Source organism: Trachurus japonicus, chromosome 7 (assembly GCF_045865225.1).
Source record: "Trachurus japonicus isolate A0001 chromosome 7, Traja_1.0".
Classification (NCBI taxonomy): Eukaryota; Metazoa; Chordata; class Actinopteri; order Carangiformes; family Carangidae; genus Trachurus; species Trachurus japonicus.
In genome coordinates, this window is record NC_140913.1 from 28,616,594 (window position 1) to 28,642,911 (window position 26,318).

Below are 26,318 nucleotides of genomic sequence, written 5' to 3' on the forward strand. Positions count from 1 at the left end.
TTTGTCTGGTACCCAGCTTTTAGATTTTGTGGATGTGCATGCATTTTCTATTGTTTTTCAACAAATGCAAATAACAAAATAAAATTGAATTATTGTATTTTGGGCCTTATTATAAAATCTAATTTAACCTTAGGCCTATTTGCCATGCTCATCTTACCTACATCCATGCATCTTACAGATTATCATTCATGACGCCATGACCATTAACTGCTAACTGTTTCAAAACTCAGTGGGTTTGCAAAGGGGGTCCCCGGCCAGGCCTTGCCATGGAAAAGTTTGGGAACCCCTGATTCTAGCTCACACACTGAGACAAATCTACCTCTATATGTATGAAGCCTCTGTCTGATTTTGTCCTCGAGTTTAGGCCCTATACATTTAACTTTTAATAATACCACTCTTACTTTAGCCTCGGTAGTCTTATTTAGTGTGTGTTTTGGGCAAGACCAGACTCAGTCTTTACACAACGTTGACAAACTAAACATTGTTTTAAAGAACTAAGTTTCCTGATTTCATCGTATTTACCTTATCTTTGTTTGTTCATATGGGGCTATGGCTCTCAAGTATTTTCAACACAAAAGGTACAACTCTGCATTTTATTTCCCTGTTGTTTACCAATAAAGGCCAAGCTATAAAGAACAAAAAACTTTCTGTCATGAAGATACTGTGAAAACGCGAAATAATTTGTTAATGGAAGGAAGAGAGTGACTGCAGTTGTATTTAGGCTCCCACCCATTGAAAAGCATGTATGGAATCCACCAAGATTGTTTATGGTCCAAAGGGAGTTCTCTGAGTCATAGCATTTTGTACTATGAGAATAAGAAAAAAAACATACTTTAGTATTGAAAAAATATAGTTTTAATCCTGATGCAGAGTTTTATCTTTGCATCTCTACCCTTCAGAGTACACACAAACATGAACCAGCATGGCTCTGTTGCCAACATGCCAATGGTTGTATAGTGGGTTGAGAGAGGTTGATTGTGATCATGTCAACACATAACAATATCTTCACTGCACAGTTATGTAATATAGTACGTGCTTGGGAAAACAGGGACTGGAGTAAAAGTCCCCGGAAATCTGGATGGACAGGGAGGGGGCTGGAATTTCACCTCACATGTGGTGCTGCTCGGTGTAGTGTTACAATGGGACAGTGTTATGCAACAAGAAGAAAAAGAGGAAGGTAAATTCTTTGCAAATCTGTGGAGAAGAGTGAAACATCATTAACACAGCAAAGAAACCAGCAGAAACCAGCGAGTCACTTCCAGTCAATCCAGTCAAGGTATGTGTGTTGTGTTTTCTTTTTTTCCTTTCCTCTTTTCTTTAAGGAGCTGCAGTGAAATTTGGCTTTTTGGCTTTTTCTTCTTGAGAACAAATTAAGACTTTTCTCTTTAGGTGAGAAGGCTATTTATTGAGAGAATAACAATACACATGGTTGCCTCTTCTCATGAAATGATTATGATAATGTGATTTATTCTTGATAGATAAAGTGTAGCCTATATATTTTCAAAACTATTCTCTTCCAAACAAATCACAGTTTAAAACCGCAATTAAATATAATAGGAATAAAAAGGGGAATGTGTCTGAAAACAAAATTATTCCAACTTTATGGGCAACCATGATTAATTTTAGAAAATATCATCTATACTTGGATCTCACATCCGTGTACAGTTGTGGGATGAATGCTAAGATTTTTTATCCCTACTAATCACTCCCAAGACCATGTGAAAATACTATAAATTCAGCAATTTTTTTTTTTACCGCTGCCAATAATGCAAAAGGATGAAGCTGTGTAGTGTCATAATGTAGCTTCCTTCTTCAGGGAGTGCTGTCATGAGTCATGATGTTGGCTCACTCCCCTGTTAACCAATCACAGACTTTCCTCTGTGAAGGGTCTCGGTCATCCGGGTCATAGTACTCTGATGAAAGTTGAATCCAATGCAGGTCATTTGGACTTGTAGATCCTGAAGACATTTAACCTCTCATCCACTAATGTCCTTATATCACCACACCAATGCCACATTTTGGAAAGGTAAAGACGGTTTGGAAAAGGAGTTAAGGAGGTTATCTATATCAAAGCAGAGAAACCATTCCTCAACAGAAGAAGAGGCCTCAGCCACAACTTTTCCCCCACCTACAATGCTGCTGCCCTTTCATCCCTTAATAAACAACCATCCACCTGACCTCAGGTGACTTTATGACGGTCGTCACACCAGCCAAGCGGTTGAGGCCAAATACTATGGTGTCCCCTCTAGTCAGTCAGAACTGAAGAAGGCCTCTTGGATGAGAATTTACAACTAAGTCTGGAGGGTGTTATTGTTTTTTTGTTTTTCTTTTTTGTTGTTGTCTGACCAGTTTGCAGCTATTTGTTAATGTGCGAACGTCTCTTCTTGTTCTTTCCATTCTGGCAAGATCGTCACCTCCTGATGTTATTTTAGAAGGAACACTGTGAACGAACGTCTTGTGCCACTATGTCGTATGTCACTGTTACATGTCAAGTTAACTGTCGCTATGTTGTATGTCACTGTTGTATGTCCAATTAAGTGTCACTATATGTCACTGTTGCCTACTGTATGTGTGCTTTTAAATGTCTATATTTCAATGTTGTCTTTTGTGCTCCCCCTCTCCCTTTAGCCCCCTAGGAGGTCTTTCACTTCCTACCAGGCCATTGCCTAAATACGAATTCCTTCTTAGCAATTTTTTGCCAAAGGTCAATAAATGAATGAATGAATGTGTGCTAACCCTCCTGTTAATGCACACACAAACACACACACAACCTCTCCCCATTCTCTCAACCTCATCTATAAAGTGCGTGTTATGACTTTTGACAAGAACATTTTTGTTTTTGGGCAGAAGTGGAAGGAGCTGGATAAAATTCACATGCATATGTGTCGCAAATGGTCGCTTTTCTGAAATATGACTCGTATTTAAAGCAGAAGTAAGCGATCCAGTCGTTTTGGCTAACTTCCTGTCAGCCGATGGAGTTAGCAGTCCCCGCCCTCGTCCCTACGTCACCACATTCACGCGCATCCCTTGGCTGCACACACAGAGAGGACCGCCCCTTTTGCCGTTCTCTCTCCTCATTGGATAAAGGTTGTAGGATACAAGGAAAGTTTTCTCCTCGGCTCAGAGCAGAGTGACTGACAGACCCGAGTTTCGGACTAAACACTCTATATAAGTGATTGCTGTCGGAAGATAGAACTATTTAAGACTTATATTAACACAAACATTCCGCTTACTTCTGCTTTAAGCATGTTGAATAAGTGGTAGGCTCCTTGTTAGCCTCACAAAGAAGTTATGTTAATAGCTTTATAACTTACAAAGGCTTGCATCTGAATCATTCAACCTGTTTATTATGATACAGTAAAGTTGACTAAAGAACATGGTGGAAACCAAATCATCGACATCTGTAGCCATATGAGCTGATTTGACCTGGCTTGACTCTGACCTGGAAATGTGCTTTATTGTGTTTGACCAGTCAGACTTAATGCTGATTAAATTACTTAGCGTCCATGCATGCATACATTCAGTGCAGGAAGTTGTGCAATTGTTTCACAGGGGGTGTTGCAAAAGAAAAAGACCTTTATTCGGTGCATGGTCCAGACACAATCATTGTTTTGGGAAGTAATTACTGGGCAGGTTGAGTGTGCAATAAGACAGTATAACTACAGGAACATGGCAGAGCTTTTATGTTTTTGTTTTTTTTTCAAATTGCACTTAAATGATGTTTGGCATGTGTATTTTGGATTAATGATTAAAATGTTGAGGCACAAACCTCATCATCAACTCAGTAGAGTACCTGAGTTAGCAGGAGCATTGTAGGCCTATAGGTTACAAACACCACATTACACTTAAGGAAATAAAGACCAAAGGATTAAAGGGAGTATGTTTTTTACCTGTACAAGTTCCATTCAATGAGTAAACAAACAAATGAATGGAAGCTGGCATTGTTCTTTTGTGTCTTTCAGTGTGTTGTACTTGGTGTGGCCAGAAACTCTTTGCTGAATAGGAAATGTTGTAATGTTGGAATTTCACTGCTTTCGTATCATTCTATGCAAAAGGCAAAAGGAGTGATGGTTTGATTGGGAAAATAGGGGCTTTTTTCCTTCAAAATTGAATTAACAAAAAACTATCAGTGAAGTTCTGGTGCCATAAAGGAGGTCACATCAACACAACTAAACATGTGTTATGAGGCAAATTACATCAGTTACAACTGAAAAAACACGCACAGAAAAAAACAAACATTAATCAGGGTCAAAAGTATCCAAAACATAAGTCTAATGTAATATAAGAACTGCAACTTAAGTCACTTCCTGGCGTGGTGGGCGCTTAAAAGCCTTATTGGCACTTCCTGAACTTACGACCACAGCTCACCAGTCTGGGCTGAAACAAAAACATTTAGACATTTAAAGGTGAATCTTATTTTGACACTTTGGCCAATATTGAAAATGTTGTATTGTCTAACAGATGGAGCTACCACCTCGGCCAACACTGTTTGACTTCCATGGAGTCTCTATGACCAAATATTTCACGGACAACTGGGAAAACGTACAAAACTTCAAAGCAAGACCAGATGATGTTGTAATAGCTACTTATCCTAAAGCAGGTAGAGTTGGTTGTATTAGAGCAATGTATGTATATTTGTACTTTTATTATTGATCAGTACTTTTGATTTGTTTGTTTCCGTTATTCACAGAACAGCTTGTGTTTTCATGTGTTTTAATCTCAGGAACCACATGGGTCTCACACATCCTGGACCTTCTGTATTTTGGGCAGACGTGTCCAGAGCGTCAGACATCCATCCCTATTCACGAGAGAGTGCCCTTCCTGGAGCTCTACCTACCTCCTCTTGATGCAGGTTGAATAATGTTGTCATAATCATATTTACACACTGGAAAAACAGAATTAATTCTGCATGCAAATTCCAAGAGATTAGTGCACTTCGTTAGACTGTTATCACTGCCTCAGGAACATTGATGCACTGTTCTTAGTCCTGGGCACATTAATCTTTAATCTTTAATGGACTGACACAGAAGACACCGAGACAGCCAAAATCCAAAGAAGAACTATGACAAGTTCTCCAAGATGCCTAAACAACCTGCCAGTCAAGTACAGTGAGAAACTGTGTGCAAGTGTTCAGACTAAATTATGATTTGATACAGATCTTTTCTCTCGACTGAACTTTGTATAAGGTTAATCAAAAATAAAGATTAATCATGGCATGTTTTTTTTAAAGCATCTTCACTTTACTTATAGTGCCTGTAGTAGCCTCCTGTACTGCATGTGCAGGTCTCAGAATATCACTGGGCTGCATATAGCCCATGATATTCTGGAGACCTCCCCAGGATGTACTCTGCCCTATATCTGCTGGCTCCAGCCCCCCCGGAGCCCTGCACAAATAAGTGGTATAGAAAATGAATGAATTGACATTAGTCTTTGTGTACATGCACTCAGTTGTGTCTTTCATATGCTGAAAGGGCTGCTGCCAGAATAATACCCTCATTCAACAGCCTTGAAAGCTTATAATTCTGTACTACAGTAGTTGCTTAAAAAGATACAGAAAGCTTTTTCTGTGAACGGTAATGAAATGGATGGACCCTGAATTATATTTGAGTGTGAGCCCACACTGATTAATCCACTGGGGATTTTGACCCCATTTCCCTTAACTTATTTGTGTTTACTTTTCCAGTTCATTATTTGCTCTACATCAAAAGTTCCAAATGTTGGTTCACTTGTGAGTGATTCTCACAACAACAACAAAAAAAAGAAGTCCTTCTGCTTTTTCCTCCAGCAGAGGGAACCAGAACAGTGAAGTTGTAGGCAGGGCAGCTAAGCAAATTGAGAATATTCTTTTCTTAAATTCCCCTGGACTAATACATGTTGTTTGAAAATTATTTTTGCTTGATCATATCCTATGAATGTTTTCATCATCTGTGTGTCAGTGTGTAAGTTCAAGAAGCCATGATAAATGTAAAATGACTATCGCTATAAAACTATATTTTCCATTAGGTATGATTTTTTTTAGAATCTATTCATGCTGTCAGTCAACAACAAACTCTTCTCTTCACAAAGGTAAAGATCTTGCAGACCAACTTCCGACCACTCCTCGCATTATTAAGACACATCTACCTGTCCAGTTTGTGCCCAAGTCCTTCTGGGAGCAGAACTGCAGGGTAAGAACCACCTGTGAAGTGTAGGATTTATGAGTCACATATCGTAATTCTGACTCAGGTTAAAATTAAGTGTTGTGTTTTCGCTCTCTCTGCAGGTGGTCTATGTAGCCCGTAACGCGAAGGACAATGCAGTGTCCTATTTCCACTTTGACCGCATGAACTATCTCCAGCCAGAACCAAAAGACTGGAGTTCCTTTCTACACAGGTTCATGGAGGGAAAGGGTGAGTTCATTAGTTTTGGTATTATTTCCACTATTTTATCTTATGCCTGTTTACTGTTTTTCTGTATGATGTTTTCTTACTTTCTAATTGCTTTATTGTTTCAATGATATTGTATTTGTATTTTGTGAAGCACCTTGTAACCTTGGTTTTGAAAGGTGCTATAGAAATAAAGCTTATTATTATTATTATTATTAAATGAAGGTTTTACTTTATTTCCTGTCTAATTGTCCTTCATGCTTTCCTCTGTGGCTGCAGTGGTGTTTGGATCCTGGTATGACCATGTGAACGGCTGGTGGGAGAAGAAACAGGCCTATTCAAAAATTCACTACATGTTCTATGAAGATCTGATTGAGGTGAGCTGAAAGCTGCAAACAGTCTGTGATTCACTTGTCCTTTTGACTGATGTCAGCGCTAGGGACAGGATGGTTTTGAGAGAGAGCAGCTTTAGGTTAATACAATCCAAAGGCACAGAAGGCAACCATGAGAGTGCCTCTAAAACACTCCCTCACAAAACACTCCTTCTTGTTATCTTTATTGGTGATGGTGTGCCACCAAGTGGTAGCAACTCCAAATGAAGTGTTTAACATTAACTGAGGAAGGAGAGAATTAGGCAGGCAGGTGCCTGTGGGAAGTCTGGTGGCTGAGGGGCAGGACTGGGACAAATGCCTGAAAACGTCCATGTAGCTGGATGGAGATTATCAGTGCAATGACGGAATGACAAAAGAGCTGAGACAAAAAAAACTGTAAGAACATGTTAACTTTGGTAGCCTACACAGTTCTCAAGTGAGTTATCCCAATGCTCTATTTGTTCCTATATGGTAGCGTAACATATAGCCGTTGGATGTTATGCTACCAAACTTAGCTCCAGCTATATGGAACATTTGTTATAGGAACAAATACAGCATTAGGTTAACTCACTTGAGAACTGTGTACCAAAGTGATCTCAGACTTTAGAGCACAGGCATTCAAGTTTTTCTCAGAGGTTTTGTACATACCTGGTACAAATGAAATGTTCAAAATAATCAAAGATAATCAGTCTTCAACTGTCTTTTAGCAAGAAAGTAACTGAGAATATCCCATAAATCCAAACTACTCTTTTAAAAACCTAGAAATCCTTATTGGACAGAGATAATAAAGCTTCTTCAAGAAGATTTATTATCTCTTCATTCAGGAAAACTCTCATCATTGATTAAAACCATTTAGTGCAACATATACAGTTCCTGGATTTGACTTCCTTTTAATCTATGTATCCGAGTCTGACACTGAGAATCTTTATTGTGTGCAGGACACTGGGCGAGAGATTGACCGACTCTGTTCCTTCCTTGGTTTGTCTCCCTCTGCTGAGGAGAAAGAGAAAGTCATAACTGGTGTGGCGTTTGACAATATGAAACAAAACAAAATGACCAACTATTCCACTGTCAACATCATGGATCAAAAGGTGTCTCCATTCATGAGAAAAGGTACAATAAAAATATGGGAGTAGAAGTCTGGAAACAATGAAATTAGTACTCACATTGTTGATCATTGATTTGATTAAATGGTCTAAATGATTGTCTCCAGGAAAGGTTGGTGACTGGAAGAACCACTTCACTGTGACCCAGAATGAGCAGTTTGATGAGGACTACAGGCAGAAAATGAAGAACTCCACATTAAAGTTTCGTACTGAAATTTAGAGGTCAGACCGTATTACACTGTAAGGGACAAAGATCATGTTGAATCTTCTTTTTCTGTTTGTGGAAATTATTCAGATGTAAGTCCATTAACTTTCTTCATTTTTGTGTAATACCTGCAATTAACAACTGTGTAATGTCAGTTTATAGATGATCATTGATTGATTGATTGATTGATTGATTGATCTTCAGTCTAATGAATTACAAAATTCTGTAAAACGACAAAGGACAGAAAACATGAGACTGTCATTATAGCAGTAGCCTATTGATTTATCTATTCATTTAAGTTCATTTTTTTATACAAACGTTTTTTGTTTTTGTTTTTTTTTGTTTTTTTTTACACATTTTGTATATTTGTGTGTCAACTAAACTAATCTAGCTAAATCATAAAGTTTTTATATATGCAGTTTTGTGATCAGGGTATTTGGTGCTCTTTTATACGATTTTGTTATGATTCTAATGTTTGTTTGTTTTTTTTGGAAGGGGGTAATATGAAAACTTAATGTATGGCTTTTACATGAATTTCCCCATATTTCAGATATACCTCTTTTGCCTCAGACACGATTTCTATTGCAATTTCTTTTGTGTGTGTGTATTTAATTGTTTTCAAATTGGTCATTTGGCTGACCTGCTCACAGTGCGCACACATCACCAAGACCTCATGCAGGTTTTCAGAATGTCAGACACATTTAAATGCAATAAATAATCACAACAACAACTATTTAATGTAACTATCTGAATCAGCACATCAATTCTCCCATCGCATCTGATGACAGATCAAAGGTGGTTGGCATGCATAATGGAAACTCGACCCGTTTGTTACACGGGTTGGTTTGTGAGCGTTTTGTTTTACACTGGGCAGTGGTTCTCAGTATGTCAGAGCAAACCTGGTTTCAGTAACCTTCTCGCAGACAACTTTTGCATCATCAGCCCGTGGAGGTTTGATTGCATGACCTATTCGGACACTGCGAGCTTGGACCTCCTGGACCAGAACATCAGTTTCCTTCTGGGAAAAGTTTGGCCGTCACACTGCTGTCTCCTTCTTCCATGGTGAAATTAAACTTGCACTGCGCCTCGCCCACGGCGCATTTAAAGGCGAGGAAAGGAGCTAATTTGATTGGGGAAGAACAAACTTGGCTATGTTAAACTCACTCCACACCTTCTCTCCTCCCTTTTTGCCACTTGCGCCGGTGGGAGGGACAGAGGCAGGCTTGCGCCGTGCATGATAATAGCAAAGTGCGCCACGCCTGCGCCTGGTCTACAAAATTAGAGCCCATGATCTAGTTTACCATTATTTGATCGGATGGTGTAAAGGCATAATTTTTACACATTAACAAAAGCATACCCTGAAGGGACAACTTGTTCTGGACTCAGTGTTCAGTTTAAAGGGATACTTCACCCCAAATCAATAATTCACCGGTTTTCTACTCACCGTCATCCCAAGGAAGCATTCTGAGAACTTTCAGAGTTATCAAAAATGCTTTTGGAGTTCCAGGGGCGGTCCAGCTGGCAACAGATTTTCATATAATGGATAGAAGACGGATAGAGTTCACTTTTTAATCGTCCAAAACACACACTATGATACCTCCAAATACCTGAGCTAATAGCTATAGCATACAACCTCTATCAATGAGGAAGTAAGAGGAGCCAATGTCAAATGTCAGACGCTATGGTTGCCCAGAGGGGCAATCTACTACCTGCACATTTTTTAGTTAAATGTTCATCTTTTACCAAGAAGAGCTTGGGATCACTTGTTGTCTCAAGATCATGTGACTTAGTTAGGATAATTAGAAAAATGCTGCATAAATGCTGGTAAGGTTGTAAATGAACCAATAAGAGAGGACTTCAGAAATCTGACCAAAGTATGTGAGGTACAGTATATCTTCAGAAATAAGCTGGGAAGTCATTTATGAAATGTGCTCATTGATCACTTAGCACAAACTGATAATAGCTTTGAATCTTTCCTTCCTTTTTTCTTTTGAAGATGAATTTCCATCCTCGGCCAGAATTATTTGATCAGATCAACCAAGGTCTCTTGAAAGGTATGAACAAACTAAATGTTGACAATAGGCTACTTACATTTCTACTATACAATTGAGACACTACAGCTCTTTGGAGCTTTTAAAAGAGGGTTTTTATCAGTTTAATTGGATAAATGGGATAATGTATTCAGTTATTAGTCCCATAGTAAACTAAAAGCATGTTGTGAATGTATTATCAATTAAATTTGATTCACCCTCCCATACAATGATCCCAAACAAATTGTTTTTATATTTTAGGATAGCACATGTCTCTACTCTGCCCTATCCTCGAAGGTATGCACATGCATATTGTGAATGTATCACTACCAATCAAACTGAATTAAATGTTTGTATTTTAAACATTTCTCCCCCTTTAGTGCTAAAAATGTACCCTTCTGAATAACTTTGATTTTTTGGGGGGGGGCTTAATTTAGGGAGGAAGAAAGAGGGCTTCAAAGAGGCTAGCCTTCAATGGAGGCAATGATAAAGCGATCAGACAGCGATGACAGTCTTGTGGATTATGGAGAAGGAGGAGAGATGCCATTCAACGAAGACGGCTCGTTCATTGGAACCAGAAGAGATGTAAGGGACCAGGTCTTGAGCTTCACTCGCCATTGAACACCATCTATTCCCTGGCATGAAACTCAGCACTGAAACATTCTCTCTGACTATATAGCTCAACTATTTGTCATGTAACTTTACCTGGCTTGTACCCTCCACCCCAAAATTAAGAATCTGGAGGAACCTGCTGTGCTTGCAGCTCGTCTTGCAGGAGGGAAGAGCTGGAGGCCGGAGCTGTTACACCCTTTGTGTCATTGCAGCCATCACGGCACTCACATTTCAGGAAGAAAACGGTGGATGGTTAGGGCAATATTTTTTAGAAATAGGCTTTATCATCTGACAAAAAGGAGGCTTGACCTTTTATTTTGTAATAAAAAGGCTGTGTTTATGCACATGCTCAGTTCTGGAGAGAGACCTGCTGCACTAGAGACAGAAGTGGATCAGTTTATCATGTTGATAAAATCAGATGCAATGACCCAGCTTATTTTGTTTTATTTTTATTTATGCTAATTTAAATAATGGCATTTGTATTATTACTTTTGTATGTTGATTGACTGAAATAAGGGTCAAAGTTTCACTATCAGGTGAACAACATGGTAACCTCAGAATTTAAATTGCCCTCCCTTGGCCACACAAATCTTCAATGTACAAAAGTGTTGCTGGTGACTGGTGTACGATAATGTAATATTTCTAGGGGCTGAATATTCATCTGCACTGACAGATTCAAAATTATGGCCTGATGTGAGGCATGAGGTGAAACCATTTGGGAAATCAGCAAGAAGCTATAAACCAGCTGTAAATATGAAGTTGTTCATTTTTCTCTATGAACAGGTCTCCCCATCTGATTCACTTTTGACATAGATATTATTAATCCTTATGTAACCGTTTTTCATTATTTGACTCCATAACATCAAATATCTATTACTACAGTTATGTCCTAATGTAAATAAAGAAGAAATATTTATTTCTATCATATCTGATAAGATTGTGAGTGTTGATGATTTCTGACGTGATTTATTTGAAGCGTGTAACAAGCAATGGTTTATGATGCTTTGAATATAAATCGTAAATTACAGTTTGTTTGTTTTTTAATCTTTTGGGGGAGGTTTGCAGAAATATACTTGTTTGCTTTTTTTTTGCCAGTGGTGAGAAGAGCCCTAAAATGAGAAGATTCTTAGATATAGAATGACCAAACACACAATGGTAAACCTCACAGGCGGCTGTAGTGCTGCCAGAGCAAACTGAAATTACACAAAAATAATAATGCACTGATTCAATGCAATGATTCTTAAGATCGCATGGTTTGATTGGCTGGGCATGGATTCAGAGTATCCTGGAGCATAGCAAGGCCAGTGGTCACCAACCTTTTTAATTTAATGCAGCACCCATCCGCTAAAAAGAAAAAAAAAGAAAAAAAAAAAAAAAAGCAATCTGAACATTAATCGGGCATGAACTCACTTCTCCGGTATAGCGAGAGCGACTGGAACTCTCCAAGATCGACCAGTCGTTCGTGATCGACGGGTTGACGACCACTGTAGGCTATGTGCCATGGGTTCTCTCCTGGAGATGTGAGGATATGGAGACTGGTGACCTGACCGCGTGTGCCCCGCCCTCTCCCCATATCACCTGAAATACTGCTGCTCCTCTGGATGTAAGCTGCATCCATGGTCTCAGTCCAGAACTTTGCTGCGTTTTGTCTCACCGAGGTCCACAGGTGCATGTGAAGGCAAAGAGAGGAAGTCATCCACAGCAGACAACCCAACAGGTGGTGCTTTACAGTAAGTGCATTCAATATGATTGGCTGCCAATTAATATGCGTAAGATATTATATAGGATTTATATTGTGAACCTTTATGGAGGAAGTCTTTGCTTGTTGTAGTTGCAGCTGCTGCGCAATCAGCGCATAGGCCTACTGTTTACAATTAGCCTACCTAGATGGCGCAGAAGAGGGCTTGTTTGTCAACCAAGCTCACCCCCGGTTGAGTCAACTTTGTTTGCACATTTTATTCATGATTCAACATGTTTGATCTGTTATGCAAAAATGAAAGCTACATTAGTTCCAGAGTCACATCTGACATCCCAAATTGCTTGGATACAACAACAACAACAAACTGTTCAAGAGGATTAGGGTGATGAGAAAAAGTCTTGATATGATAGAATTTGACTTATAAAATGCAACAGACCTTTGTAGCTACTTCCTGTTCATGCTTCTCTATGTTGGGTGTTGTTGCCAACTTTAGACAATTATAGGCTATATATTATAGGCTACAACAAGATGTGACACCTGTGTTTGGTGCATAGCACGGGGAACGATTCAGAGGAAAAGAAGGAGAATGTGTGGATGTGTCATCATGGCATATGTTCCTCCTGTGCCTAATGGTGATTGGTCACATCAGAGGGTACAGTAATTGTGAGATAAACCTCACTCAGTTACCAGAGAAGCAGGGTAACCCACGCGTAACCGTTTCTTTGTGGGGTCAAGACCTCTCTTATTTGACTTACCTTGATGTAGCAACAGCTTTGAGCCCCAAACTTTGGATGATCCAGTTTGTTCTCGGTCAGTGATTATCATGGTGTGTTTATTTTCCAGCGGTTAAAAGAGAGTTCTTCTGTGCTCTGATTTTGACTCTGCAAGAACTTGTCAGAGCACAATCACCATGCACAAACTACTTCTAATCACAGGTAAGGCACAATGAAAAGCCATTATGGTATTAATAATATTAATTTTGTCTATTTTTTATTTTATTTTTATTTTTACAAAATATTTACTGATTTAATCTGATTTGAAAGGTTTCTGTCTTTCCCTTGGCAGTCTGGGTGAGTTCATATCTACACTATAAACCAGATTTAACAGTCCTCCTAACCACAATTTCTTGTATTTAGTCGATTATTATTTTCAATGTTTAATGAGAATAATCTCCTTCTCTCTGTGTTTAGTCTCATGCTCCAGACTGGTGTGTTATTTCACTAACTGGGGCCAGTACAGACCTGGTGAAGGCAAGTTTATGCCTTCAAATGTAGACCCTAACCTTTGTACCCACCTGATCTATGCCTTTGCTGGCATTAATGATGCAAATGAGTTGGTCACCATAGAATGGAATGATGACACCCTCTATACGTCATTTAATGCACTCAAACAAAGGTCAGTGCAAAGTCCTCTTAGTCCATTATCTTGTGTAAAATATTTTGTTACTGTAAGTAATCCACACCAACAAAATATTCCCACAGGAATCCCAATCTTAAAACACTGTTGGCCGTCGGAGGCTGGAATTTTGGAACCGAAAAGTGAGATATTTAACACGAAACAATCAACAAGAATCAGTATGTTTTGTATTATGTCTATTTGAGATCACCTCTGTTTCTTCCAAATTCTGTACAGATTTACAAACATGGCGTCAACACAAGCAAACAGAAATACGTTCATCCAGTCCTCTATCGCACTGCTGAGAAAATACAGTTTTGATGGATTGGAGCTGGCCTGGGAAAACCCTGCGGCTAGAGGAAGTCCTCCGGAGGACAAGCAGAGATTCACAGCGTTGTGCAAGGTCAGATCCACAATTACTGTTCTGATGTTCAGCTCAACTTTAACACATATATGGTTATTTACATCCTCCCATCCATCCATCTAGGAACTCCTGGAGGCCTACACGGCAGAGGGAACGACAACTGGCAAGCCCAGATTAATGATCTCTGCTGCTGTGTCTGCTGGCAAAGGAATCATCGATGCTGGTTATGAAATTGCAGAGATTGCTAAGTACGTTACTATTCGAGTTGTTCTTGTGGTTACTCCTAAATGATGTTTTGGTGAAGTTGACCTCACTTACATTTTATCAGGTACCTGGATTTTATAAATGTGATGACATATGACTTTCATGGCACATGGGAGAGTGTGACGGGACATCATAGCCCCTTATACAAGGGATCCCAAGACACCGGGGATCATGTTTACTTAAATACTGTGAGTACAAGGGTTTATTCTTTAATGTCATGAATCTAAATATACTTTATTGTCTTTCAATTCTAACTTTCTGTTTCATCCTCAGTGAGTGGGTTTAGTTCTTTCATGCACATTTTTATATGTCATCCATAAAAATTCATATCTGTGTAGAGCAATGGGGAGACAGTACTTTTATACTTTTTATATTTCCATCATAATTTGATTTTCCATTCCCTCTTTTGGTGTTTACTAATAATTATTAATAACTTACAGGTCTTATGACAAATTGATACATTTGAATTGAAACTTCATTCCATCTTTTTCAATTTTAATCTCAGAACTTTGCCATGAGGTATTGGCGGGACAAGGGAACACCTGTAGAGAAGTTGAACATGGGATTTGGTACATATGGGCGCACATTCCAACTGTCTACTCTACAGTCGAGTCAGGTTGGAGCGCCAGCCGGCGGCGCCGCAGCAGCTGGTAATTTTACGGGGGAGGCTGGCTTCTGGTCCTATTATGAGGTGAACATTGCAGCTATTAAATGAACAGAACTCTCAGATTATGTTCTACTAATAATAGTAAATATTTGAAATGTAATCCTCTTTTCAGATTTGCATTTTTCTTCAAGAGGCCAGTGTCCGTTTGATTGAAGACCAGAAAGTTCCTTATGCAGTCAAACAAAATGAGTGGGTTGGATATGACAACAAAGACAGTTTTGGGACTAAGGTAGTCAGCTGTATGTTTCTATAAAAAATATTGTTCAAAGTGTGGTTAAAGACAGTGTTTAAGAGCAACTAAAGCTATTTAACCGTTTCTATCATTGTTCATAAGGTCCGTTACCTGAAGGACAACAGATTTGGAGGAGCCTTCGTTTGGGCTCTGGATCTGGATGACTTTAATGGTAATTTCTGCGGACAAGGAAACTACCCCCTCATCTCCTATCTGAGCTCTCTTTTGTCTCCAGGTAAAGCAGAATAAGCAATTTGCTATGATATTTTGCTTCATATGCACCAAGCGGTGATTTCCTTAGCTTCCCTTAACTTTCTTTTTTTCCTCCAGACCTCCCGCCCTGGGGCGCCGAACAGGGGGGGTATTAGGAGACGGATTCTAGGGGCCCATGATTGAGAGGGGCCCAGAGAGGCCCCTAATGATGTTGAAATGATAATACAGAAAAAAATAATGACACTAAGTTATTAACTAACATATAATCACAAATGTTTTATTTTCAATGTCCTGGTAACAATAACTTTATTTGTTTCGGAAACATCAATGCTAGCTCACTTTCCTCACCATGTTAGCTCAAGAAAACTCTGGATTTTTACATTTTACTGTTACATGTTATGTGTCATAAGTAAAAGAATGCTATATCAAAATGTAAAAAAGAAAAAACAAACGAAAATATTATGATATGATCGGCATACTACCTATTGCTGTAACATGTTATGTCAAATGTCATAAGTAAAAGAATTTTATATCAAAATGTAAAAAAGCAAAAACAAAAGAAAAAGATTATGATATGATCTGATTATGAAAAAGATTTTATTCTGTGGGTAATGGGGGCGGGACTAGATAAGCTTTTGCTTCTCCCGCTTTCCCTTTCGGCCATGTGTATTGTATTATTTGAACTAAGATGAAGTGTGATGATGATTATTTAAATTGACATGCCCGAAATAAACAAATTGATTGATTGATTGATTGATATTAGTTAAATAATCAATCCAGGACCCACTTAACCACTGTTGTAACAGCTTATTTTGTTTTATTTTTATTTATGCTAATTTGAATAATGGCGTTTGTATTATTACTTTTGTATGTTGATTGACTGAAATAAGGGTCAAAGTTTCACTATCAGGTGAACAACATGGTAACCTCAGAATTTAAATTGCCCTCCCTTGGCCTCACAAATCTTCAATGTACAAAAGTGTTGCTGGTGACTGGTGTACGATAATGTAATATTTCTAGGGGCTGAATATTCATCTGCACTGACAGATTCAAAATTATGGCCTGATGTGAAGCATGAGGTGAAACCATTTGGGAAATCAGCAAGAAGCTATAAACCAGCTGTAAATATGAAGTTGTTCATATTTCTCTATGAACAGGTCTCCCCATCTGATTCACTTTTGACATAGATATTATTAATCCTTATGTAACAGTTTTTCTTTATTTGACTCCATAACATCAAATATCTATTACTACAGTTATGTCCTAATGTAAATAAAGAAGAAATATTTATTTCTATCATATCTGATAAGATTGTGAGTGTTGGTGATTTCTGACGTGATTTATTTGAAGCGTGTAACAAGCAATGGTTTATGATGCTTTGAATATAAATCGTAAATTATAGTTTGTTTGTTTTTAAATCTTTTGGGGGAGGTTTGCAGAAATATACTTGTTTGCTTTTTTTTGCCAGTGGTCAGAAGAGCCCTAAAATGAGAAGATTCTTAGATATAGAATGATCAAAAACACAATATGGTAAACCTCACAGGCGGCTGTAGTGCTGCCAGAGCAAACTGAAATTACACAAAAATAATAATGCACTGATTCAATGCAATGATTCTTAAGCAGTGGCGTGCACAGACTTTTTGAAGGGCAGGGGCGAAAAGGAAAAAAAAGGGCACATATAACCCGTCCTCACCAGTGGCGTCCCTAGGCTAAAACATTCGGGGCTAAAGCCCCGGATGTTTTTTAATTAGCCCCGAATATTAATTTTAAGATCACATCCTCAAACTACGGTTATCTTATGTTGATGCTTCGATAAAACAGTGTTTTTGGACAGGTGAGTAACAATTAATTATATTTTTAAAAAGCCACTACTTTGGCTTTGGCACACAAGTGGTTAACACCTCCAGGTCGCACTTGACGTCATTCACCCAAAACAGCGGCGCATTTAAAGGTGTACAGAAATGGCCGTTTGTCCTGTTTGTCGCGCCGAGTTGTCACGAGCTGCAACACGAGTTTACCCGAGTAAGGAAAACGAATTTGATTGGTCGTTATCGAGCGGGCGGGATATTCAAAGCTTGGGGCGAGCCCGAACTCCGTGTGTGTGTGCTTGTCTCAGACGTTTGCATGACGGATTACGGATCCAATATCAGTGGCTGGTGAATCGTGTACAGGCTGACGTATAATCCGTGCGCCTGCATTATCCAATGCGAAAAAAAAAACTACACTAAAATACACACTTTCATCCCGGATTTACTCAAAAATAGAATTTTGCACAAAGTTTGGCCTACATCGTCTGATAGATGAGTTATTACACTAATTTTATGACCCAGAGTGGGCTTAAATTCAATTTTCTTTTCTGTACACCTTTAACTTGACAACAAATACCTGACAGCAGGCAGGTTTGACAACAGCAAGCTGCAGCTGTCTTTTGGTAGCTAGTAGCAGCTAAAGTGTATCAAGATGCCACAAAAAAGATTTCCATGTTTTCCCTCAAAGGTGGTCAGCAATCAAAAAGGTAATGGGAATAGAAATTATGTAAAAATGTATAATTTCGAAAAGAGTGTTGCAGCTGGAACTACAAGAGGGTAGTAGCTAACGTTAGCTAGCTAGCAGCTAGTTGATATTGCTCTGGTTGATATTACATGAGAAAAAAAGCAATCTGTAATTATTGGCATCTGTAAATGCAATTGTAGGGTGTGAGAATTGTGTACCTAGAAATAACTAAGTTTGGGCTTCTTCTAGAGGGGAAAGTTGCTGAAGTTAATGTGCTATAACATCGAACCATCTTGTTTATTTTCTTTTTCATGCATGATAGCAGCTAGTTAGCAGACAGGGATCCCGCACAGCCTGCCTCTTTTACTGTAGCTGCTAATGTGTTAAATGGAAACACAATGTGTTGTTACGTAGCTAGCTAATGTCAGTACATAGAACTAAATTCAAAATGGGTCATTCATTTGATGATCTGTGGATTGCATCGTTTTAACCTTTTTCACCAATGATGGAGAATGTCTCTATGCCTAAAAATTTCGGCGCATATATTGCATGTGTCACTCTTCCGGGCTAAGCCCCGGATGTGTCAAAATCCTAGAGACGCCCCTGGTCCTCACCACTGAAGAGGGCACTTTAGCACACATTTTGGCTCCTAGAGGGCACTTTCAGGGCTGCCAAGTTTCAGAAAATGATAAGAGTGCGTGTGGTTGGCGGCGAAAAAAATTTGTCCTATTTTAACGTTGATTTGGCCTGTTTTAATATCGATACCTTAAGACTGATGTCCTCACCTCCATGCCAGCTGCTCTCCCTGCACTGTGGCCTCCTAATGCTATTCTTAATTAACCAGAAATTAGAAATGAAAATTGTAACAAGAATTTTGACAAAGTCAAGTCAAAAGTCAAGTCACAGGCACAAAGGACTGATGGATTGGTTATCTCGGTCAGTTACTCAAACTCGAAGTTTATGAAAAAAAAAAATAAGAGTATTGATTGGGGAAATATAAGCATGAGAAATGTCAACTGTGGCGTGAGAATGGGTCACTGCGTGACTGTCACACTCAAAGCGTGAGGCTTGGCAGCTCTACACTTTAGCACACGTTTTGGCTCCTAGAGGGCACTTTAGCACACGTTTTGGCTGCCATGAGGGCACTTTAACACGTGTTTTGGCTTCCAAGAGGGCACTTTAACGCGCATTTTGGCTCCCAGGGGGCACTTTAGCGTGCTTGTTTTCAATGATTGGGCCATGAGCCCTCCCACCTACCCCCCTGCACGCCACTGTTCTTAAGACCGCATGCTTTGATTGGCTGGGCATGGATTCAGAGTATCCTGGAGCATAGCAAGGCCAGTGGTCACCAATGCAGCACCCATCCGCTAAAGAAAAAAAGAAAAAGAAAAGAAAAAAAGCAATGTGAACATTCTCCGGTATAGCGAGATCGACTGGAACTCTCCAAGATCGACCAGTCGTTCGCGATCGACGGGTTGACGACCACTGTAGGTCATGTGCCATGGGTTCTCTCCTGGACATGTGAGGATAGACTGGTGACCTGACCGCGTGTGCCCCGCCCTCTCCCCATCTCAACCTTTACTCAACCTTTATTTTACCAGGAAAGTCCCTTGAGATTAAATCTCTTTTGCAGGGAGACCTGGCTGCACTGGTGCAGCGTAGAAGCAGGTTACATAACAGTATAAACACTTACATATAATGATACAAACATATCATCATTCAAAGCAGGTGCACTTTTCTATTACTTTAAAATTTATAAGGGTTTTGAATTCACCCAGGGAGATAAAATTGGATAACTGAAGTGTGTTCTGAGTGGTGTAACAGATCGCGAAGAGATAGGCTACTGCTCCTCTGGATGTAAGCTGCATCCATGGTCTCAGTCCAGAACTTTGCTCCGTTTTGTCTCACCGAGGTCCACAGGTGCATGTGAAGGTGAAGAGCAGACAACCCAACAGGTGGTGCTTTACAGTAGCCTAGTGCATTCAATATGATTGGCTGCCAATCAATGTCCGTAACGACCGTGTCCCTCCCTACCGTTATCATGTGTTTACACAGGAATCATAAACATACGGAACTGCGCCACTTCAGGAAATCACAGCAGGTCAATAGCCAGAGTAAAAGTAGAATAAAATGTTTTTTCATACTTAGAAAACACAAATCTATTTAAGGATTTATATTATGAACCTTTTCCCCACGGAGGAAGTCTCCACCGGATCAATATGTACCTAAACAGAGCTGGTGAGTGGGTCAGCGTCGAAAACAGATAGGAGAAGCCATGGTGGTAATAGCCTGCCTACTAAGCCGGTGCATATTCTCATTTGCCCAGGTCATAGTATTTCAAAGGAGGTTAAATCGAAAGCAACTGGACTTAGTTATTTGTCTAGGAAGACGTTTCACCTCTCATCCAAGAGGCTTCATCAGTTCATGTACGCATCTGACCAGGCTGGGACTGGTCAGATGCGTACATGAACTGATGGATGAGAGGTGAAACGTCTTCCTAGACAAATAACTAAGTCCAGTTGCTTTCGATTTAACCTCCTTTGAAAAAAAAAAAAAAAAGCCTGCCTACTACTTAATGGAGTTAATGGTAATGGAGACTATTGAAATATTAGACTATAATAACATAAAACAGCTGTACGAGCTTTGTAGTTGCAGCTGCTGCGCAATCAGCGCATACTGTTTACAATGCAGAAGGCTTGTTTGTCAACCAAGCTCTGAGTCAACTTTTTTGTTTGCACATTTTATTCATGATTCAACATGTTTGATATGTTATGCAAAAATGAAAAATCTTGAGTACATTTGTTCCAGAGTCACAGAGTGACATGCTAAAGATTAGACATCCAAACTGCTTGGATACAAAAGAGGGGGAAAAAGGCTGCCAACTGTTCAAGAGGATTTAGGGTGATAGCCTAAGAAAAAGCCCAAGGTAAAGTTTTTGGTTTTTTCCACCCATAAAGTCTTGATATGACAGAATTTGACTTATAAAAATGCAATAGACCGTCGTAGCTACTTCCTATTCATGCTTCTCATGTTGTTGTTGCCAATTTAGACAATTATACAACAAGATGCTACACCTGTGTTCGTTGCATAGCAAGAAAGGGAGAATGTGTGGATGTGTCATGACTCATATGTCCCTCCTGTGCTTAATGGTGATTGGTCACATCAGAGGGTACAGTATAATGTGAGATAAACCTCACTCAGTTATCAGAGAACCAGGGTAACCCACGCGTAACCAAATGTTTTCTTTGTGGGGTCAAAACCTCTCTTATTTGACTTACCTTGATGTAGCAACAGCTTTGAGCCCCAAACTTTGGATGATCCTGTTTGTTCTCGGTCAATGATTATCATGTTGTGTTTATTTTCCAGCAGTTAAAAGAGAGCTCTTCTGTGCTCTGATTTAGACTCTGCAAGAACTTGTCAGAGCACAATCACCATGCACAAACTACTTCTAATCACAGGTAAGGCACAATGAAAAGCCATTATGGTATTAATACTTTTTTTTTCTTTCTTTCTTTTTTTAAACAAAATATTTACTTATTTAATCTGATTTTAAAGGTCTCTGTCTTTCCCTTGGCAGTCTGGGTGAGTTCATATATACACTATAAACCAGATTTAACAGTCCTCCTAACCACAATTTCTTGTATTTAGTCGATTATTATTTTCAATGTTTAATGAGAATAATCTCCTTCCCTCTGTGTTTAGTCTCATGCTCCAGACTGGTGTGTTATTTCACTAACTGGTCCCAGTACAGACCTGGTGAAGGCAAGTTTATGCCTTCAAATGTAGACCCTAACCTTTGTACCCACCTGATCTATGCCTTTGCTGGCATTAATGATGCAAATGAGTTGGTCACCATAGAATGGAATGATGACACCCTCTATAAGTCATTTAATGCACTCAAACAAAGGTCAGTGCAAAGTCCTCTTAGTCCATTATCTTGTGTAAAATGTTTTCCATGTTTTTCCATACCAACAAAAGTTAAATATTCCCACAGGAATCCCAATCTTAAAACACTGTTGGCCGTTGGAGGCTGGAATTTTGGAACCGCAAAGTGAGATATTTAACATGAAACAATCAACAAGAATCAGTAGGCTATGTTTTGTATTATGTCTATTTGAGATCACCTCTGCCTAATTCTGTACAGATTTACAAACATGGTGTCAACACAAGCAAACAGAAATACGTTCATCCAGTCCTCTATCGCACTGCTGAGAAAATACAGTTTTGATGGATTGGACCTGGACTGGGAATACCCTGCGGCTAGAGGAAGTCTTCTGGAGGACAAGCAGAGATTCACAGCGTTGTGCAAGGTCAGATCCACAATTACTGTTCTGATGTTCAGCTCAACTTTAAAGGGATACGCCAACATTTTTTTTTTCGTGTCTTGCCTCACTCCCAAGTCCATGACAAGCAGATAGACACCATCCTTTCAACTGTGCGTGCAGTAACAAGAGAGATATGGGCAGAGCTAGCGCACCGCTAATTAGCTTAGCTCAAACGCTGGAAGTGCATGGGTAGTGTTAGCCTGCCTCCACCTAAACTCATCAGAGAAACTCTTCAGCAACTCTAAACGGTCCGGTGTGCTTGTTGTGACTCACGTTATGTTTCTCTGATGACTTTAGGTGGAGGCAGGCTAACACTACCCATGCACTTCCAGCGTTTGAGCTAAGCTAATTAGCAGTGCGCTAGCTCTGCCCATATCTCTCTTGTTACTGCACGCACAGTTGAAAGGATGGTGTCTATCTGCTTGTCATGGACTCGGGAGTGAGGCAAGACACGGAAAAAAAATGTTGGTGTATCCCTTTAACACATATATGGTTATTTACATCCTCCCATCCATCCATCTAGGAACTCCTGGAGGCCTACACGGCAGAGGGAACGACAACTGGCAAGCCCAGATTAATGATCTCTGCTGCTGTGTCTGCTGGCAAAGGAACCATCGATGCTGGTTATGAAATTGCAGAGATCGCTAAGTACGTTATTATTCGAGTTGCTCTTGTGGTTATCCTGACTCCTGAATCACGTTTTGGTGAAGTTGACCTCACTTGCATTTCATCAGGTACGTGGATTTTATAAATGTGATGACATATGACTTTCATGGCACATGGGAGAGTGTGACGGGACATCATAGCCCCTTATACAAGGGATCCCAAGACACCGGGGATCATGTTTACTTAAATACTGTGAGTACAAGGGTTTATTCTTTAATGTCATGAATCTAAATATACTTTATTGTCTTTCAATTGTAACTTTCTGTTTCATCCTCAGTGAGTGGGTTACCATCCCCAGTTCTTTCATAGACATTTTCTATACAGCCATAAAAAATCATATCTGTGTAGAGCAATGGGGAGGCAGTACTGTTATACTTTTTATATTTTTTATATTTCCATCATAATTTGATTTTCCATTCCCTCTTTTGGTGTTTACTAATAATTATGAATAATTTACAGGTCTTATGACAACACAGTAAAGATTTGTGATAAATTTGAATTGAAACTTCAAAAATCTCAGGACTTTGCCATGAGGTATTGGCGGGACCAGGGAACACCTGTAGAGAAGCTGAACATGGGATTTGGTACATATGGGCGCACATTCCGACTGTCTACTCAGTCGAGTCAGGTTGGAGCGCCAGCCGGCGGCGCCGCAGCAGCTGGTACTTTTACGAGGGAGGCTGGCTTCTGGTCCTATTATGAGGTGAACGTTGCAGCTATTAAATGAACAGAACTCTCAGATTGTGTTCTACTAATAATAGTAAATATTTGAAATTTAATCCTCTTTTCAGATTTGCACTTTTCTTCAAGGGGCCAGTGTCCATTTGATTGAAGACCAGAAAGTTCCTTATGCAGTCAAACAAAATGAGTGGGTTGGATATGACAACAAAGACAGTTTTGCGACGAAGGTAGTCAGCTGTATGTTTCTATAAAAAATATTGTTCAAAGTGTGGTTAAAGACAGTGTTTAAGAGCAACTAAAGCTATTTAATCGTGTCTATCATTGTTCATAAGGTCCGTTACCTGAAGGACAACAGATTTGGAGGAGCCTTCGTCTGGGCTCTGGATCTGGATGACTTTAATGGTCATTTCTGCGGACAAGGAAACTACCCCCTCATCTCCTATCTGCGCTCTCTTTTGTTTCCAGGTAAAGCAGAAAAAGCAATTTGCTCATAGGCACCAAGCGGTGATTTCCTTAGCCTCTCTTAACTTTCTTTTATTCCTCCAGACCTCCCGCCACTTCCCACTGCAGGAACTTCTACAGCTCACGTAACTTTGCCAGCAACACAAAAGCCTCCTGCGACGGTCCAACCTAGACCTACAATCCCACCCAAAGTACCGGACAGCAACTTCTGTGCTACAAAGACTGGTGGTATTTATGCAAAACCTGATGACCCACATTCTTTTTACAGTTGTGCCAACGGCATCACCTGGATACAAAACTGTCCAGCTAATTTAGTCTTTAATAATAGCTGCAAATGCTGTAGCTGGCCAGTATGACAGTATGACAGCGAGGGAAAACATTCATGAATGAATGAATTTAAATGAGTGTCTTTGGTGATAAATCAGTTGACCAAAGCACCTGGTGTTAGGTTTCTTTCCATTACCCTGCAATATTAAATATATTGGAATTGACCAACCAAGTACCATCTGTGAGATTTTGTAGTAGGGTTTAGAAAGTGTTTGGCAGTAGTGCATTATTTCTATTAACATGTAAAATGAATGGTGGTTACTCCTGTTTTTCTATTTTTGTCTATGTGCTGTTGAACCTGCATAATTTGCACAGACAAAATGTTCTACTCTGACTCTATTTTACAACAAGAGAAACAAAACAAAAGTCTAAATAAAAGAAATCATCTGGTAGGCTATTGTCATTTATTGAGATCCTGAAAAGGGTTTGGGATTCTAAATGTTCACCTCAACACAAGGACACACTGATTATAATTTTGTGGCATTTTGTGGTCAAAACCTCACAAATCATTGTGAATGTACAGTAATACCTCAAGAACAAGGGGAATTCTTCAAATTTTAAAGAAGGAAGAACTGATAAGATTTTGAGGGTCAAAGGTCAAGAGTGTGGTGACCAGTTTTGGCCTCATGAACACAAATTCTCAGTAACGCCTTGAAGGATTTTTTATAAATTTAGTACAAATATTCAGTTGGACTCAAGGACAGATGAGATTTTTTGTGCTCAAACATCAATGATTCAACATTGCATTTATGTTTATGCATTTATATGGGACACCCATCTGTCTTGTCAGAGATTTTTTAAATCACCATTACTCATTTGAGAATTGAGTCTGTATGCCTCTGAAGAAGCAGAGATGTGATGTGAAAGGTAGAGGCAGACACCCTCGAGGTAGAAACTGTAATTGGTCAGAAGGCAGATGTTGAGCACTGATTAAAATGTCACTTCTCCAATGTTACAGTGGTTCTATAGATGCCAATTGTGCCAATTACCTAAAATATGCAAGAAAATCCAGGTCATGTTCTCATTTTCACACACACTTACACAGGTGAGTGTTTTGCAGTATGTTGTCCCTGACACCTGAGAATTAAATGACGAGGCTGTGTTTTCGAAACTTAGGCCTACACTAATGGCAGGAAGGAATGCTTTAAGTGCAAATGTCTCTTCTTAATGACACCCAGTATCACTCAGTAAAGAGTATTGAATTGCAATTCATAGGTACGGTTTATCTATGTGTCACATCTGCTGCACATTTAACATTCCTACATTTTATGTGACCTGGTAGGAAATGTGACAGTGATATGAAAGTAAGCAAAGGGTAATTAACAAAGTTCACACACCACTGTCCCCTAAAGATCATTCTCCATTAGAAGTGGCATGTGAAGACAAAATGGATTGGGACAATGAGTCCAGCATACACATGTGTTATAGCAGCTGGACCTCCTTTTGCTTTCAGTCTTTGTGGCATAAATTCAATAAGGTTTTGGTCAATATTGACATGATCACACCGTTGCTGCAGATTTGTCAGCTCTATGAGTGAATCTCCTGTTTTACCACAACCAAAAGGTGTTCTTTGAGCCCATTTGAGTACAGTGAATTCATTCTCAATGTTTAAAATAATAGTAGATTTGCTTACAGAACTGGTAATTGGAATTCGGTTTCAAATGTTGTTGAACCTATAATAAAATAAAGTTTTATTACATAAATGGTATAGTTTAGATTTTTATTTTTATTTTACTTTTATGGTTGAAAAATATGAAAATTGTTCTCACCTGAGATGGTCACAAGATTGTTACAGCGAGTAGCCTAATGCGTGCAACTCTTGGATTTTCTACATCGAAATT

The 26,318-nt window shown here is 39.3% G+C and overlaps 3 protein-coding genes and 1 long non-coding RNA gene across 4 annotated transcripts; 3 read left to right on the plus strand and 1 right to left on the minus strand.

Annotated features, from left to right (window-relative positions):
* The first annotated feature begins 1,142 nt into the window (after positions 1–1,142).
* Positions 1,143–8,198, plus strand: sult1st4 (sulfotransferase family 1, cytosolic sulfotransferase 4). The gene is made up of 8 exons (XM_085782706.1): positions 1,143–1,276; positions 4,462–4,600; positions 4,724–4,852; positions 6,067–6,167; positions 6,263–6,389; positions 6,645–6,742; positions 7,675–7,849; positions 7,950–8,198. Exons 2-8 carry the CDS (start codon positions 4,462–4,464, stop codon positions 8,060–8,062), a joined length of 882 nt encoding a protein of 293 aa, XP_085638832.1. The 5' UTR covers positions 1,143–1,276; the 3' UTR covers positions 8,063–8,198.
* Positions 8,199–13,169: 4,971 nt separating this feature from the next.
* On the plus strand, positions 13,170–15,839 carry LOC146984995 (acidic mammalian chitinase-like). The gene is made up of 11 exons (XM_085782705.1): positions 13,170–13,323; positions 13,432–13,458; positions 13,579–13,783; positions 13,870–13,926; positions 14,021–14,186; positions 14,271–14,395; positions 14,476–14,599; positions 14,917–15,102; positions 15,191–15,307; positions 15,413–15,545; positions 15,641–15,839. Exons 1-11 carry the CDS (start codon positions 13,299–13,301, stop codon positions 15,676–15,678), a joined length of 1,203 nt encoding a protein of 400 aa, XP_085638831.1. The 5' UTR covers positions 13,170–13,298; the 3' UTR covers positions 15,679–15,839.
* Positions 15,840–21,410: 5,571 nt separating this feature from the next.
* Positions 21,411–24,869, plus strand: LOC146984996 (acidic mammalian chitinase-like). Its single transcript, XM_085782704.1, has 11 exons — positions 21,411–21,474; positions 21,572–21,598; positions 21,719–21,923; positions 22,011–22,067; positions 22,161–22,326; positions 22,865–22,989; positions 23,076–23,199; positions 23,528–23,710; positions 23,799–23,915; positions 24,021–24,153; positions 24,235–24,869. The coding sequence occupies exons 1-11, from the start codon at positions 21,450–21,452 to the stop codon at positions 24,504–24,506; spliced, it is 1,434 nt and encodes a 477-aa protein (XP_085638830.1). The 5' UTR covers positions 21,411–21,449; the 3' UTR covers positions 24,507–24,869.
* LOC146984997 (uncharacterized) lies at positions 24,522–26,272 on the minus strand. Its single transcript, XR_015036186.1, has 2 exons — positions 26,035–26,272; positions 24,522–25,923 (listed from the first exon to the last, which is right to left on the minus strand). It is a non-coding gene; the product is annotated as an uncharacterized LOC146984997 (long non-coding RNA).
* Between the last annotated feature and the right edge of the window lie 46 nt (positions 26,273–26,318).

Excerpts from the sequence above, each read along its gene's own strand:
- sult1st4 (XM_085782706.1), top strand. The coding sequence starts at position 4,462 with ATGGAGCTACCACCTCGGCCAACACTGTTTGACTTCCATGGAGTCTCT. Across the intron at positions 6,743-7,674 it reads TCTATGAAGATCTGATTGAG|GACACTGGGCGAGAGATTGA; the intron begins GTGAGCTGAAAG and ends TATTGTGTGCAG. Across the intron at positions 7,850-7,949 it reads GTCTCCATTCATGAGAAAAG|GAAAGGTTGGTGACTGGAAG; the intron begins GTACAATAAAAA and ends GATTGTCTCCAG.
- LOC146984995 (XM_085782705.1), top strand. The coding sequence starts at position 13,299 with ATGCACAAACTACTTCTAATCACAG. Across the intron at positions 13,459-13,578 it reads TCTTTCCCTTGGCAGTCTGG|TCTCATGCTCCAGACTGGTG; the intron begins GTGAGTTCATAT and ends CTCTGTGTTTAG. Across the intron at positions 14,396-14,475 it reads GAAATTGCAGAGATTGCTAA|GTACCTGGATTTTATAAATG; the intron begins GTACGTTACTAT and ends ACATTTTATCAG.
- LOC146984996 (XM_085782704.1), top strand. The coding sequence starts at position 21,450 with ATGCACAAACTACTTCTAATCACAG. Across the intron at positions 21,475-21,571 it reads CAAACTACTTCTAATCACAG|GTCTCTGTCTTTCCCTTGGC; the intron begins GTAAGGCACAAT and ends CTGATTTTAAAG. Across the intron at positions 21,599-21,718 it reads TCTTTCCCTTGGCAGTCTGG|TCTCATGCTCCAGACTGGTG; the intron begins GTGAGTTCATAT and ends CTCTGTGTTTAG.